This window comes from Haliotis cracherodii, unplaced genomic scaffold (assembly GCF_022045235.1).
Source record: "Haliotis cracherodii isolate W230 unplaced genomic scaffold, xgHalCrac1.p SCAF_4, whole genome shotgun sequence".
NCBI classification, from domain to species: domain Eukaryota; kingdom Metazoa; phylum Mollusca; class Gastropoda; order Lepetellida; family Haliotidae; genus Haliotis; species Haliotis cracherodii.
The window spans coordinates 1215490-1231696 of NW_027266297.1; the positions used below are offsets into that span (position 1 = coordinate 1215490).

Consider the following 16207-nt stretch of genomic DNA (forward strand, 5'->3'; position numbering starts at 1 on the left):
TCTCTGAACGCCGTGTCAGAAGAACTTGATGTTCATCCATGAGACTCCTCGTCTCCCATTCTGTCTGTTGGACTTGATTAAGTCATTATTGGTAATAGCTTCATTTGACAAGAGGTGGTGTATTTTTCAGTGAAACAACACAAATAAGAAATCTAACATTTGGTGCATATTAACATTGCAGGAATGCAGCATGATTATGACAATAATACACAACTGCAAATGACATTAACATTAGTTCTTTAGAAACAATGTAGACAATTAGCTATTATACATATATGTTACTGGTTCTGCATAGGGAGATGAGTTTTCTGTTTCAATAAGAAGTTCATCATGTGTCAACTCATTGCTCATATAATGAATATGCTGCTGGTCAATAACAAGACTGATCATTGAATCGATTTCTTGTCGAGTCGGTATATTTCCGTGACAACACAGGCAATCCATTCCTTCGATTCTTTTAAGGCACTGTCACTGCATGAAAAATGCAAGTGTTAACTTGAAAGAAATGCATTGTATAATAAAAAGAGTTATGTATAACATTAGCCTACTGTCTGTGAGGATCGGAAGCTATGAATACATATGGAGACTAATTTATGTATAGGTGCTGGTGTAATGTGGTCCATTAGGACTGTTTGGTGTTAAGTTCAGATGTTGGCATAGGTATTTGCTGGGTCTGTTCTCAGAATACACTGCTGGGCGAAGTCATGAAACATCTGCACATCACTCTGAAAAACCAAAACCAAATTCTAGATATTTGAAGTGGAGCATCTATCAAATTGCTTTATATTGGATTATTGTTTGGCTAGATGGCTGTAGATAACATCCCATTCTACCATAGTTTGAAGAGACACCAAAGGCTCCGACCACCATGTACCACACAGCAGATAGTCCCGTACATACAACAAGCATGAGTTATCACAAGGATGCAAAAGTCACTGTGTTCAGCACTGTAACATTAGGAATAATATTCGTCAGTGGCAATCAAATTCCTAGAAGTTTACAAGTACAGCGACTCTTAAATAACTTGAGTGACATACACAGCTCTAGTCAACAGCGATCATCTGTCTGCAAGCTACGAGCCAATCATCTGTGGCACAACTGATGTTAATTTAATGTTCCTGGCACCTTCCAAGGTGTTCTACTCCCAGTTTCCTACATGATGATCAGAGTCCTGGAATTCCCATAAACTTTTACTTCACCTCAATGTCAACAAAGAGAAAGGACAATTTGTTCAGTGGACGTGACTGTACTTCTAAAGCCGATGTCAAGGGCAAGGACACCCCGTCACAAATGTAAACATTACCCCAATATTGCTTGTGTGCATTTCGGTATGTGTTGGAAGGTATTTTATGTGTTTGTATCATATGGATTTATATATAAATAACGGTAACATGAGAATTCCAGCGTCCCTACCTGGGTGAACTGGAAGTCAGGGCAACATCTGAGGAATGTCCTCACGTGACCGAGGACGTCGACGCGAGCGTCCTCACGAATACCGGACAGAATATTACCCATAATGCAGAGTGAGACAGCAAGCTTTCGGTCAGTGTCACTGAAGTTGAACATAGATACAGTTTAAGTATGATTTCCTGTCATAGTTATTGTGTTTCACGATTAAAAAACTGTGTGTATAAAGAAAAAAAATTATGTTTTGGGTCGTTTTTAGGCAGTCTCACCTGTGGACAATTACAACAGGGTGGGGTTGAGTTGATGTTTCTTGCAGATGGGCGTGGTTCAACAAATGTGATGTCATAACTTCCATAGTTAAGCTTGCATTGACGTCGACCATCTTGATTTGCCGTGGCCTGCCTGCCTGTGAAACAGATTTGACAAATGGTTAGTGACCTTTCATGAGGGCATTTATGGACCAAGAAAATTTCGGTCAAAGTCAATATCATTTTCTTGGGTCCATAAAAAAATAAATTGTCCGATATGTGGTCAATAATTGTTATATTACATAATTTTTAAATATGTTTATTTCAAATTGAACAATAGTTAAAAAGGGGTTGTCACCGAATGGCATAGGAGATAATGCGCAGCAATTGTAAATACAGTCAACTACGGTTATAACGAACACGCTTATAACGAACTGACGGATATAACGAACTTACTTTTTGGTCCCGACTATTTGCTGTAGTTATGCTGTATATATGCTTATAACGAACTACGGTTATAACGAACTAAAATTAGTAGTCCCTTTGAGTTCGTTATAACCGTACTTTACTGTAATAACAACCCACATGTCCTTTGACAGAACGGAGTGAACTTCCTTGCATATACATTTCCCTGATGTTTATCCCGCTGTCAGGAGAAAACAATTCATACAAACATATCGGTGATTAGCTATCGACAGGTAACATTTGTTAAGTTGAATTTCAAGGACGTTTTGTACCGCATTCAACTTGGATGATACCTTTCATCTTATCACAAAAATGAACGATACACACACAAGACACACAGACGGTCTAAAGCTGATGTATTCGACATGAGTTATTGAGAAAGTTCTTCTATAATAATTCATGTGTTCTTACGTTCAGTGAGCAGCAGCCCACCACGACTATCATTCATGATTGATATTTCCTTAATAATAAAGCCATAAAGATGTCCATGTAAAGTGATTCATTGATCTCAGTCAATATCTGTAGTGACTGAAATCGTTTGTCGCTTGTGGTCTAATGAGGATGGATTAAAGTAATACTCGACAGTGACCAAACAAAGTATTCAGAAAACCAAAGTCTATACTTTATATTACATCTCATTTACTTATTTGATGCTTTTGGTTAGTCAAGAAAATCTGTCAGTAGACATGTGTACTAATACTGTAAGCTGGTGGACTATTACTTTTGTAGCTAGCTGCAAGTTGTTCATGGTGACGTCTGTCGACAGGCTGGTTTGACTCGTTGTTGTCAGAGTAATCTCCCCATGCGTCTTTGACCTGCCCTCTGCTTCAACAAGCCCCATCTTAAACAGAACATCTCCCAAATTTCAGTAATCTCCCAACAGCAATAGGAACGCCTACCGGTGCATGTATACTAATGGAGTGAATGTTCAAAATATTATGTCTTCATTCCCACATGGTGCAGGGAACAGATGCACGATAACTTTAGGCAGTTCTCAACACCTACTTCAAGTGCAATACAATGAGAATAAATTACATGTTCTTGCTGTAGAGTTCTAGAAATTGATGCACAAATATATTCAAATTCTTTTATTTACATACGTCTGGAGTGACGACGATGATGTTGTGGACATCATTCTCTTCTACCAGTTTCCACAACAACTTTACCAATTCCGGCGGTGGAGCAGAGGCCTGCAGGTACCCCCTTAGACATGTCAGTGACTAGAAAGATGGATATACTGGTGTCATGGATGGAGATACATGCTGCAAATATTAGCGTTCTACCCTAACAACTTTAAATGTGAATTCAGATGCAAATGAGGTGCAGTTGTGTGTGTTATCTCCATGCCTTGGGTCTACAGCACAGATGAGAAGGTTCATGTGTTCAGAATGTCTTTCTTTGAAGTGAATTGTGCTCTCAGGTTTTGAATCATGTTAAATGAAACTTTGTTTTGGGGAATAAGAGTTGAAACATTTTCAAATATCCCTTTTTTGCATCATGTCCACCTACCGGCCCCACACGGACAATGAAGTTAGCATTACCATCCACCCACATTCTGTGTCGTGTCGGAGCATCTGCAAAATATAATAACAAGAATACCTGAATTATATAGTGTCTTTATAGAGATCCAAGTTAAGGGGATGGCTCAGACAGTCTTGTTGCTATTAAATACAATGATTCTCTGTACCTGTTTTCCTGCGTATTATTGGATGGTGGGGTAGCCTAGTGGGTAAAGCTTTCGCTCGTCAAGCCGAAGACCCGGGTACGATTCCCTCTATGGGCAAAATGAGTGAAGCCCATTTCTGGTGTCACCTCCGTGATATTGCTGCTGTATTGCAAAAAGCCGTGTAAAACCATTTTGACTCACACACTCATCGCATTATATTTTCGTTAAGGGGCACCCGCAGGTACTGTCAACTAATTTGTGAATCGGATGGTCAGTTCCATTAAAGTAATTATTTTCTTCTTGTGATGAAATTGTACTGCAATACGATGTACCGATTTCAATGAGGTCTAATCCCAGTTGAGCAATGTAGGCAAAGTAGGAAACGTTTAAGAAATGCATCACTTCAGCTCACCCACATTAAGCTCACTCGCCGTGATATATTTCAAATTATGTTCAAATTGCGTTATATTTACACTTCCGTAGGGAGAGGCACCTTAACATAAATAAGCTTTGCAATCTTGAGAAATCTAAGGCTGGATTGCAATGAGGACAAGATAGTCGCTTGTTAGGGTTGTCTTGCGTCAATAACACATCAAAAACTTTTGAATGTGTTGCTAGATTAGCCTTAGTAACGTTTACAAGACCTCAGAGATGCTTTCATAGCATGCTGTTCGTAGAAGATTGAATGGAGACTGACATCATGTGTGTACTTACCTTTACGTGCCTCTAACACTAGCATCTGTGAACATAGATGTGTGTACACTACACGTGCTGTCGGTAAAAATATAGCTTCGATATGAGGACAATAATGTTTCATTATATGAAGCATATACTGACTACAGGGCTTTGAATCAGACCTTTTTGTCTTGATTTTGTAAACAGTTCTATTTCTATATGGGGTCTTTGCATGAGCTTAAAAGAGTTAAACAATATCCACTCATTTCTGAAGCTTCTCTCCATTTGCATTTTTAAAGAGGGTATTTACGATTAAATGATATTGATTTTGTTACAAACATAACGCTTGATGTTTCAACAGTGACTACCTCTGACAACTGTTTGAAAGTCTTGCCGTCCATGGTGGTTTCCATGCCGCTGCAGCTGTAGCTGTTGGTGTAGTTAGAGACGTCCATGCTAGTGCAGCCATATGTCGTCATTTCCACAAGACAGAGGAAGACACACTCGTACTGTGCCTGTGATTGTGAAAGACCACAACTTAAGAATTGTTATTCCCTTGGTAAAATAGCATTGTAATAACTACGTCAAATCATGACTCCAGAATATTAACGGAAAAAGAGAACGGATATCAACCTTTCAAAGAATGTAATTTGTTTAAAGTGTTGTGTTGTTCTCCGATGCCTCACCATCAGTATATGAAGCAAAAGGTAATGGAGAAATAAGGGGTTTATTGTAAGCACGATTTATTTTTCTGTCATGACAATTTTTACTGATAAATACACCTACTGGAGTCTGTATCATGTTCTTCCTCTGTCCCCTCATGGCTGACACGTACCCAAAGACATCCACCACCCCCTCCCCTCGGGCCTGGTCTATCAGGGAGTCCACAGCGATGTATGTGCCTGTACGCCCAATACCCGCACTGAAATAGTCCATGATATACATATATGTGCCCGTACGTCCAATACCCGAGCTGAAAGAGTTTATAGGAAAACAAGTGTGTTGTTGTAATCCTTTTCCAGCAAAGTTATTTTATCAATACAAATATATATATTTGACCAATCTCACCGAGTCCTTGAACATGTTTGCATGTACATGTAGCATCACGTCATTTACACGTGATATGTGAGGAATGATTACTGTGAATTTGTTTTATAATCTTGCAAATATGTTGCCATAGAAATGTCTACTTATGAACCTTCTTACAAACTACCTGCAGTGGACAAGTAGAGGCCCATCTGTCTCTGCAACTGTCTGTCTGACCAGCCAGATGTAGTTGACAAGAGCGAGGGTGTCAGGAACACCATGGTCAGGCCAGGATGTAAAGTGGAACTGGACAACTGTCCGACTCTCTCCTGTCTGTGAAAATAGATGTTTATATAACAAACATGAAACAAATGCCAATCCTATGTTCTAATTGCCAAACATCTTTATGATTTAAGTGAGTGAGTGAGTGAGTATGGTTTTACGCCGCTTTTAGCAATATTCCAGCAATATCACGGCGGGTTTATGATTTAAAATCAATGTAATTAAGAACTGCAAAGCCCGTTCTAGAAGCCTTGGGAATCCTTGTGAAGCAGAGTTGATTGTACAATTCCGACGATATATAAGCAGGTGTTTATGAATTACTATCATTTTTGGTGACAAAAGGTGTTCTCAAAGAAGCCATTACCCATCAAAACATTTGAAGCGAAGTAAAGTGGCCAATTAAAAAAATATGTGAAGATCAAATCCAAAGGGAATTGAATGGGACATCATTTTTGTTCCTCCCTATGTCTACCAAAAAATAGGTTTGGTCGTATGCTCTTTGAAATCTTCGTAGAAAGAGCATTCTCTGTTGTACGCATGCAGTCACCGAAGGCGGGAGGTGCTGGAATACTGCTTGACATAAACTGGAAAGTTGAAGGCATGCAGTGTAATTGGCTTTGTCAGCACTCACAGTGTGGGACGTGACTTTCATGTGTCTCGTTGTGAAGTTCGCGCGGCTTTGTGTTACCTCCACCTTTATCTTGAAGAGACCAATGCTCATGGCGCCATCTGTCGGCCAGTATCGTTCACATTTGACCTAAAATTTAGAAATAATTGAAATCATCATTGGTGTTTCCTTACCTAATATAATTTGCTAGTTTTGTTTGGTCAAAACTAAAATGCAATTTACGTAACATTTAATCTTACCCTAGACTCCTCCGTGAGACCAGTCAACATGACCACAGCACTGCAGGAATGTTCCCAGATCATCCTCCAGAAGTCTCCCACTGTCTTCTTGTTGGGAGCTTGACACATTAAATGGTGGGTGTTTATAAAGAGGAACACTTTTAATTGGTTGGTGTACAATAATACATTATTTCAGCCGTTCCTCAATCTCTAGCTATATGATATAAATCCAAACACTTGTCAAATCTCCCCTAAATGCTTATTTTCAGTGATGAACATGAAAATTAAACAGACCATTAGATGACAGTTTACTTGATATCTAGTTACGTATTCTATTCCGTGTATAGCTTATACTATAAACGAATTAAGAATCTGTCAAATACATATACTACACCATGTATCCATGCAGAAAAAGATCACCTTGAGATGCAATATATGTCTTTCTCTGGTTGTAGCTCTGAAACAAAGGAACAGGGAAGTCAGATTATTAAACCTTGCAGACATCCCCATTAATCATCTTAACATATATTATATTCCGAAAAATCTCTTGAGAGGGGAAATCTCTTAGATTGCAAAATCCTGCCTTGATTAAGATTTTGCTTTAGGACATCTTTATACAACAGTTTTAGTTGACCCAGAAATTTGTTGGATTGGATGGATTTACTCGTGTCAGGATTAACGAGATTTCAAACATAACAGTGAAGTTATTAGTATGACCATTAAATGAAATGATAAGAACATATAAGCAAAAATACAGACGTGCATGAGACTCGCGTTGATGTAGTCAGACCCGAGAGTGTCTGCGAGGGGTGTCAGGCGGACTCGGTTATGGTCGTCTGAAATGTTGAATTAAGCTGCTTGAACTGTTGGTTTCTACACTGTTTGTTGGAGTGTAACTTTACTCCCACATCTTCCATGTAAATTCACCAATGTCAGTTTACTCACAAGGGTAGTAGCCTCTGAACTTGTTCTTGCCGCTGTTCTCGGGTTTCTGGGAGTCTTGATACGGCGCCGTGAACCCAGCTGGTAGTCGCTGTGGGGACAATATGACAAACAGAAAATTCAGATCTGAAAAGTCAGAAAATAATAACCCTGACAAATATTAATTTGCTTTGTGGGTATAAGTTTGTCTTAACAACACTCGCACAAACTAGGAATGCAATGCCAGGAAATGTGCAAGGTAACTCACGTAATATTCTTTTTCAAATCCATCTTTTCTCTCCCTAAGTGTTGCCACCGTCGCAGCTAGTTCTGACACCGCAACGTCTCTTATGGCGGCATCGGCGCCGGTGTTATAGTAACAGTTGTCAGGAGATTGAGCATCTTCATTGAAGTCTTCTTCCGCCAGATCCTTGTCTCTAGCATCACGCGGCGTACCTGACGAGGCCGGTGTGGCAGGCTTGGGCTTTATTGGTGGTTCCTGACTATCTGTCGTTCTCTCATCTAGAGCTACGTTCTCATAAATGCTGTTCTCTACAGGGATAGAAAGTATACAGTCATCGTCACATGCAGGAATAACGTCATGTGGAGTAAGGTAACTGTCCAGTTCATTCAAACAATTTGTGTGATATTTTGAAAACTTTAACGCGATTCGTTTCATCATTGTCAACACTCAAACTGCAGACATATTCATCTTAATGGAAAAAAATATTTCTTTCACCACTTACAATTAAGAGTGAGTTGGATTAACGCCACTTTGAGAAGTAATACAGTTACATTATGGCGTGTGAGTATAATATCGGATCACAGCACGAAATGCTGCAGGTTTCAGGCGTTTACAACATAAAAAATAACCATGAGCACTGGAATGGTGCTGAAATATCTGGAAACATAATAGGGCGAACCAGGATTCGAACCTACAATCTTAGGTTTCTAGGTTTTTGAAGGCTGGGTCCTCTTACAATTAAATTCAAATGGAAATATTAATTTAAACACGAAAGACATCTTCATATGAGCTCATGATCATGTACGTCTTATGATACAAACAATTATAGAACTATGCATGGGTAAAGACAAATTAAATGCAATGTACTGTCATGATTTAAGACTTTATTTTCACTGTTCGTTTTTCTTCATTAACATTCATCTGATAGATATACAGCATGTCTCAAAGAGTTACTCGCGTTCAAATATTTACAAATATATTCACTGAAAACGACAGTCACACTCCTTACCCCTATCGTACATTTAGTGAAAAACCCAAATCATAAATGAACATGTTTGGACCCTTATTCAATAAAAGATGTAGACATATTGGATCCCAATGGGTTGTCACAATCGGCCCTGTTCTAACCTTGTAGTTTAGGGTGAAACTCTGCAACTTGTTTATTGATGTCGTCATCGTGAAACCTCTGTCTCCTCCTGCATCAATAGAATCAGAAAATGTTACACGGTAGTGACATGTAAGAAACAACATGAAATCATAAGTGATTATAATTCCTGAGGCTGTGGTGATATATACTGAACAGCATTGAAAACGCACCAGCAATAAATCTTGAAATATTACAAAAACAACTTGAGCAATGACCGATTTTGATTAGAACAGACATAGACGGATTATTAAGAAAGACGACACAGGAAACGAGAATACCACACAGTAATTACAATTACGTCATCAGTGTAAGGAAGACACCTAGGGTTAAAATGAAAAGTCAATATCTGGTATGTCCGCCACTGACAGCAACACAGGCCACGCCACGTCTTCTCATTGATCGAATAAGTCTGCGAATAGTGTTCTGGGGCATTCCACTCTAGACGTATAGTAGTGTATTCTTCTTCTTCTCTCAGGTTCTGTACTTGCGGACGACGTGAGAGGCGTTGACCCAGGTAATCCCATAGATGTACACTTGGCGACAGATCGGGTGACAGGGCTGGCCATGGAAGCAGAGGCACATTATGGTTCGCTATGTACTGTGTTGAAACACGTGCTGTGTGCGCTCTTGCATTATCTTGCTGGAAGGTGTGCATATCCTGGTGCTGATGAAAGAATTGGATGACGTGATTTGCCAATATGTTATTCCTGTAGTAAAGGGCATTAACTCTTCCACGACAAACATGGAGGTCTGTTCGATGGTTATGACTGATGCCGCCCAACACCATGACACTCCCTCCCCCCCCATCGATCTGTCTGTACAACGCAGTCATTGTGGTAACGTTCTCAACGTCGACGCCACACTTGCAGTCGACCGTCAACATTCCATAAATGGAAACGGGACCTATCAGAGATCAGCACACCATGCCACTGCCGCAATCTCCAATGATGATGCCTTTTGGCCCAACGCAAACGTTCATTTCGATGTCGATCAGTGAGTATGGGTCCAACATATAGACGTCGAGCACGTAGTACTACTGAGCGGAGACGTCGACGTACGGTGTCAGCACTGATGAATTCCGTCGGCCTTGTACGGTTGCTGCAGTCTTGGTAGCCGCAAGTGTATGATCACGAAGATGCCGACGAACAACATTGCGATCCTGACGTTGTGAAGTTACACGACGTTGACCCGGACGTGGTGTTCACGTTCCTCTGCTGTTAATCTTGGCATTTCTTGTGTCATTACCCTTTACGTCTGCAGCAACAAGTGATGTGGCTTTTAAAAGTCTGTCTGTTATAGCCCTATTCTGCATGCTTCCCGTGAAACTGTTCAATGCTGTTCAGTATATTTAGCAGTAACGTTTTCACAGCACTCACCATAACTGTTTTGTCCATTATGAATTATGTGTAGAAATACTGACTGTATTGACGAGTGGTCATACAACACATGCCTGCGCATCTAAGGCATAAACAAATAACAAAAGCCTTCCGGCGTTGGTTAGTACATATAGCAGCTCAAATCATTGACCAAAGAAATATTGAAAGCCATGCAACATGAATTTGTACATATGTAAATTCAAATCCATGGACCGATCAGTCGTGAGGCCAACACATCATTGCGACCAAAAATAACTCAAGTCTATAACCAGTACACACTCGGTGTATTGATCTTTGATCATTTTAAAAATTAGAAAGGCTTTGGCCTATATACATATTCGAGTGAGTGGCTGTACATGATGTTTTGTTTTACAATCATTACCATTCTACTTGGAGAATTAATTGTAAAATGTTGTTTTTTCTAACTATCTCCTGCGTAGGACTTACTATCTTCTACGTAGGACTTAGTATCTCCTACGTAGGACTTACTATCTTCTACGTAGGACTTAGTATCTCCTACGCAGGACTTACTATCTCCTTCAAAGGACTTATTATCTCCTACGTAGGAGATAGTTATTCTAGTCCATACTAAGTCATTCGTAGGAGATAGTAATTCTAGGCCATAGTAGGTCCTACATAGGAGATACTTAGACCAAAAAAAACTCACCGTGGCCCTACTACGTTTCCAAAGTTGCCAGATTTGACAGCATACACGTGTAATGTTGCTTGTAATGTAAGCACAAGGCCTTTGTTTCAAATCTGTCTCTCGTTAAAAAAGATATCCGTTTGTTGTAATCACGTCCATAGTTTTACCAACTAATACATCAAAACAAATCTACAGTGTATTCACGTTTTGTCTCGGGAAAATTGTACATGTTGAAGTTTGAAGATTTCGCAATTGCAAATGATTGTAATTCACATTTACAAATAATTTCTTTGAAATGTTAAACCTCAAGACCTCTTGTTGCCATCATAGAATTGTGTGAACCAGCAAAGATGAAACGAGTGAACAAACTGGATATGAATACATAGAGGAAGCCAAATGTAGTTTTTTGTTGATGATTTTATAGGCAATTACCTTCTGACAAGGACAACAATAACAACGATGACTACGATGGCAACAAGTAAACCTGCGACTGCTCCCACCACAGCTGATACCGGGAACTCGGACTGGTTTGGCTTCTTAAGTAGAGCTGAAATATGAGTTATGGTTATATGGTTGATATATAGTATATATAGTATAACATGATATAGTTAGAGTTAATTACAACGTGCAATTATCACTACTGTCAATATTACCAGTACAAAGCAAGACAAGAGTAGGAGTTACAGTGTTCTTACATTAAACAGATAACGGGAGAAAGTTGTGCAACAAGGTTCATAAATGTGATGAACACAATTAGAAGCGTTGGTACATTAAATTTGATATCGCTGCTCAGATGCACCTGCGAAATACCCTGGAATCATCTTGTATTGACTTTAATCTCACTGCAGTGCAACCGGTGCAACACTTGCATATGGGGATAAACTGGAACCTATCCATTTTTGGGCTTTCATTTGAGTTTCATAAAACTGGCAGCAGAAGCCGATCCTTTGGAGTTTTGTGTGTGTGAGTGTGTGTTCTGGAACATCCTAAATGCATTATCAAACTGCTAGTACATAGCAACAGCAGTGAGTTCTACCATTTTGTCGCCAGGACACGAGTTGTGAAGTGGCAAGTTCAGGAAGTTCTTAAAAAGTGAAGGGTGTGGCTTCGTGTGGATAAGTGGCACGCCGCAATTATGACCTCAAAGTAATTTAGCATTACGTGACGTCTGACATATCACATCTACATAACGTGCACAATGGCGATTAGAGCGGATGACGACCATAGACATCACTTATGATCCAAATTTCAAGCATTGAAATCATGTCCATAAACTGCATAAACCAAACACTCATATGTACAATGGTGTTATGTAGTACAGTAGAGGTACTATTGCTTTGTACGATGAAGGGTAATAAAAGCGTAGGCTGTATTTCATGTTCGGTTGTAATTCATGTATGTAAACATATATCCGGCAACATTCTGTCATCGGGATATTCCAGAAATATCAATTATTCCTAATGCCTTATAACCAGCAGCTGATCCCTGATGTTCAAGCTTTATGAGGTAACTTACAAACAGTTGTATATTTGCAGATACACTATACCTTGTATGTTGATCTCACATTTTAAAGTTTTGTTTGAGGTAATGTGCGGTACATACAAAAGGACAATTCCGTTGTAAGAATAAGACCATCTATTTCTTCTGAATGGTTCCTTTCACCTTTCTGGCACAGGTCAAGTTTCCACCCCGCTTGACATCCATCTGGACAACCTCCATTAACATGATGACAAGTGTTGTTGTTAGCACAATGGCCACAGGTTTTCTTACAGTTGATGCCATACGTTCCACTGGGGCACTCTGTATTGAAAAACACATCAGTTACATCTCAAAACCCACAGGATTTCTGTGGCAATTCAGCAGCAAAGTACCGGTGGCCATCATCTAAGATTCATTTCATGATGTCAAACAATATATGCACTACATTCCTCATTTAATTTGAGAACTTAAAGTAATAGAGGTATTCCTCTTTAAAGATGCAATAAATGAAGATGGGTTATTATTTTTGTACTATCAATTTACTTCACATTCGTTACAACATCAAGCAACATCAAAGTGCAAGCTTGGGACTCCAAAACATGATTTCCTACCTTGCAAAACATGATGGCACAATAACGGAATATTTATCAAAAATTGTACAAGCACTGTGAGCATAACAAGAGGACAGCTGCATTAAAATACATGATCGCATGTAGCTGTATCCTACATAAGTTTCCAAATAGTGAGGTTTCTTCATGGACTCAGCTTTTAACCAATATTTCTTTTGATTATGGAAATGTTTTTGTTGCTTTTATGTCCCCTCCATGTCATAGTTCAACAACCTGTAGGGGAGTAGACCTATTTATATCTTGAATTTTAACGCGTTGCTATCATAATGACACACTACTTCTAACTAGTGTATGCAATGTTAACACTCAGTTGAATCAACTTATCATATTGTGCATTTTGATTTACATGTATAAATTCAAATTCAATTGCTGTTCTATCAGGTTGAACCAATTGTCATATTATCAACAGAAAAAACAAAGCAATGAATATTGTTCATTATATTATTATGGTGCAGGGTGACTTACTTCTGGAGCAGTCTATTTCTGTCCACCCATCTCCACACCCACCAGGACACTGTCCTGTCGCTCTGTCACATGTAGAGGAGGGTGTCTTACAGTGTCGGGAACTGCAGTTGCTGGCACAGTTAGGACCGTACATCATACTGGTACACGCTGAATAAGGCATAAGTGAAACTGGTGTAAGTTTGAAAGTAATGCATAAAGGTTCTCACAGCTGCAGATATGATTGAAATTATAACATCTGTAAAGTAAATTACATCGTTAAACAAACTGTCATTTTGGAACATAAACATTACCAAGCTTTCGATTAGTTGATGTCACAAACTAACGATTAATACAAAGTATACTGAAACATCTTTTTAGTCCTAAACACAATTTACGTTCATCGATTGATTTACAGGTTCCAGTATTGTTTGACGTTACGTAGCTAATTACATGTGTACGTCTCGTCGCAAATTGCTGTTTTTTTTGCGATGCTGCACTGTAAATGATTTCTTGGATCAAACGTTCACTGCACAGGAAGCTTGATACCTGTTCACATAGGGATACACAAAGGCGCCCATGACACAATAAGGTCATGAGTCAACGTATGGTGTGGGAAAATATCACACCTGACTCGCACGTAGGTGTGAATAATTCCACGATCTGTAGGGAAGTGGGCCTATTTTTATCTCGAATTTTAATGCCGATGCCTTCATAATGACACCCTTCTTCTCACAAGTGTATGCAATGTTAACACTGAGTTGAATCGACTAATCGTGATGTGTTTTAATTCAAATTCAATTGCTGTTGAATCAGTTCTTATGTTGAACCAATTGTCAATACGCATATGTAATATTATCAATAGAAAAAACAAAACAATGAATATTGTTCATTATATTATTATGGTGCAGTGTGACTTACTTCTGGAGCAGTCTGTCTCTTTCCATCCATCTCCACACCCACCAGGACACTGTCCTGTCACTCTGTCACATGTAGAGGAGGGTGTCTTACAATGTCGGGAACTGCAGTTGCTGGCACAGTTAGGGCCGTACATCATACTGGTACACACTGAATAAGGCATAAGTGAAACTGGTGTAAGTTTGAAAGTAATTCATAAAGAGTGCTCATAGCTGCAGATTTGAGCGGTGGGGTAGCCTAGTGGTTTGCTCGTTACGTAAAGGGTTCTATCCCTACAATTATGGATTCATAATACGAAGCCCATTTCTTGTGTCCGCCGTCGTAAAACTGCTGGGATATTGCTAAAGGTAGCCTCAAATGAAGTTCACTCACAATCAGTTATCTTATATTTGATCAGTCTACTTATCACGACACTATAGCTAAAATTCTTATTTTTAATATGCATGTTTCAAGTTCAACTATACTTTGTCTGAGTTTGTATATAAGCCGAGGTAGGCACATCTTAAAATTGAATTATGTTGACATATGACAGAGATATGAATCAGGTGGGTTGTGGAAACTGCGTGTCTTTTCCCTCAGTGAAGGTTTCATGAGATGCAGTGATGAAACATGACAATGGGGTGACATTCCCCATAAGACCTTATCATGAGTGGAACTAGAGTTTAAATGCATTTTAGCATTTACTGCATTTATCAAGTGTATAGAACACTCCACATGCATATAAAGAAACGATTGGACTGATCCATTTGGGGCTACAGGTACCCCGTTTTGCGAACACCTGGTGTCATCGCTGATTTTTAGTGATCCATTCATATATTTTTCACAGTAAGTTTGCGTTTTGCACCTTATGTTTCATCGAATAATCGAAACTTATTATTTTCTGGCAAGTGTCACCTAAACACCAGACCACTCATGGAAAATAGTTTAACCTTTCACAAACGTTATCAATACCGGATATCAAATGTACGGCTGTGCACGATATGTTCAGGCGACCTTTCTGGTCAGAAGAGGTGCCTTACGGGATCGGGTCGCTGATGATGCATCCCAATTGCGTAGTTCAGCGCTCATGATGTCAATCACTTGATTGTCTGGTACAGTCAGGTTTTTTTGTTACTGACCGCTGTAATATACCTGGAATATTGCTGAGTGCGATGTTAAACAAGAAAATATACATTCTTTATTCCACATATCTGAGTACGAAGTGACAAAATGTAGACTATATCTTGACGATAATTTTAGTTTGTTTTATACGCATTCAGACATAAACACGGTGATGAATGAACTGTAAACACAAAGCATTTACTAAATCAATTAAATCTAATTTGAATAGACATTACCTTGAGTGCAGTCTGTTCCCTGATATCCAGCCGCACATCCACCATCACACAGTCCTCCAATGACGTCACACCTGGAGTCCGACTTGCAGTGACGTGCAGCACAGGATTGGTCACAGTTTGATCCATAATACCCAGTAGAGCATGCTAGTAAATAGGAACGTCATATTGTTATGTACACAGTCACCTGGTTCTCTTCCCGCAGTGACGGTAATTGCATTATTGGCTGTAGTTTTCTTCATAATATCCAGAATGGCATGCTAGACCATTTATCAGTCATCTATTAATGTCACGTTTAAGTAAAGTGTACGTTTGTTACATGTTATGCAACAAGATCACATGTGTAAAGTGTGGCACATGCTCCAAAAACAAACTATTGAGTTACCACAACTAGGCCTGGATCAATCTACCACTATGCCGGTGCACATCAGTTCTTGATGCCATTACAATATATTAG

The 16207-nt window shown here is 39.3% G+C and overlaps 1 protein-coding gene across 1 annotated transcript in view; it reads right to left on the reverse strand.

Moving 5' to 3' along the window:
* Positions 1 to 428: 428 nt before the first annotated feature.
* LOC139478352 (receptor-type tyrosine-protein phosphatase alpha-like) overlaps positions 429 to 16207 on the reverse strand; it is a 139374-nt gene continuing 123595 nt past the window's right edge. Inside the window, exons 4-25 of the mRNA XM_071260789.1 lie at positions 15754 to 15897; positions 14420 to 14566; positions 13523 to 13669; positions 12552 to 12749; positions 11382 to 11496; positions 8909 to 8976; positions 7805 to 8088; positions 7561 to 7648; positions 7375 to 7451; positions 7036 to 7072; positions 6637 to 6734; positions 6401 to 6526; positions 5675 to 5820; positions 5248 to 5383; positions 4830 to 4976; positions 4501 to 4525; positions 3630 to 3694; positions 3221 to 3340; positions 2842 to 2961; positions 1677 to 1813; positions 1414 to 1552; positions 429 to 725 (exon numbers count right to left, since the gene is read on the reverse strand). Of these exons, the coding sequence (XP_071116890.1) occupies positions 645 to 725; positions 1414 to 1552; positions 1677 to 1813; positions 2842 to 2961; positions 3221 to 3340; positions 3630 to 3694; positions 4501 to 4525; positions 4830 to 4976; positions 5248 to 5383; positions 5675 to 5820; positions 6401 to 6526; positions 6637 to 6734; positions 7036 to 7072; positions 7375 to 7451; positions 7561 to 7648; positions 7805 to 8088; positions 8909 to 8976; positions 11382 to 11496; positions 12552 to 12749; positions 13523 to 13669; positions 14420 to 14566; positions 15754 to 15897 (2645 nt within the window). The 3' untranslated portion in view covers positions 429 to 644. The remainder of the gene's footprint in view (positions 726 to 1413; positions 1553 to 1676; positions 1814 to 2841; positions 2962 to 3220; positions 3341 to 3629; positions 3695 to 4500; positions 4526 to 4829; positions 4977 to 5247; positions 5384 to 5674; positions 5821 to 6400; positions 6527 to 6636; positions 6735 to 7035; positions 7073 to 7374; positions 7452 to 7560; positions 7649 to 7804; positions 8089 to 8908; positions 8977 to 11381; positions 11497 to 12551; positions 12750 to 13522; positions 13670 to 14419; positions 14567 to 15753; positions 15898 to 16207) is intronic.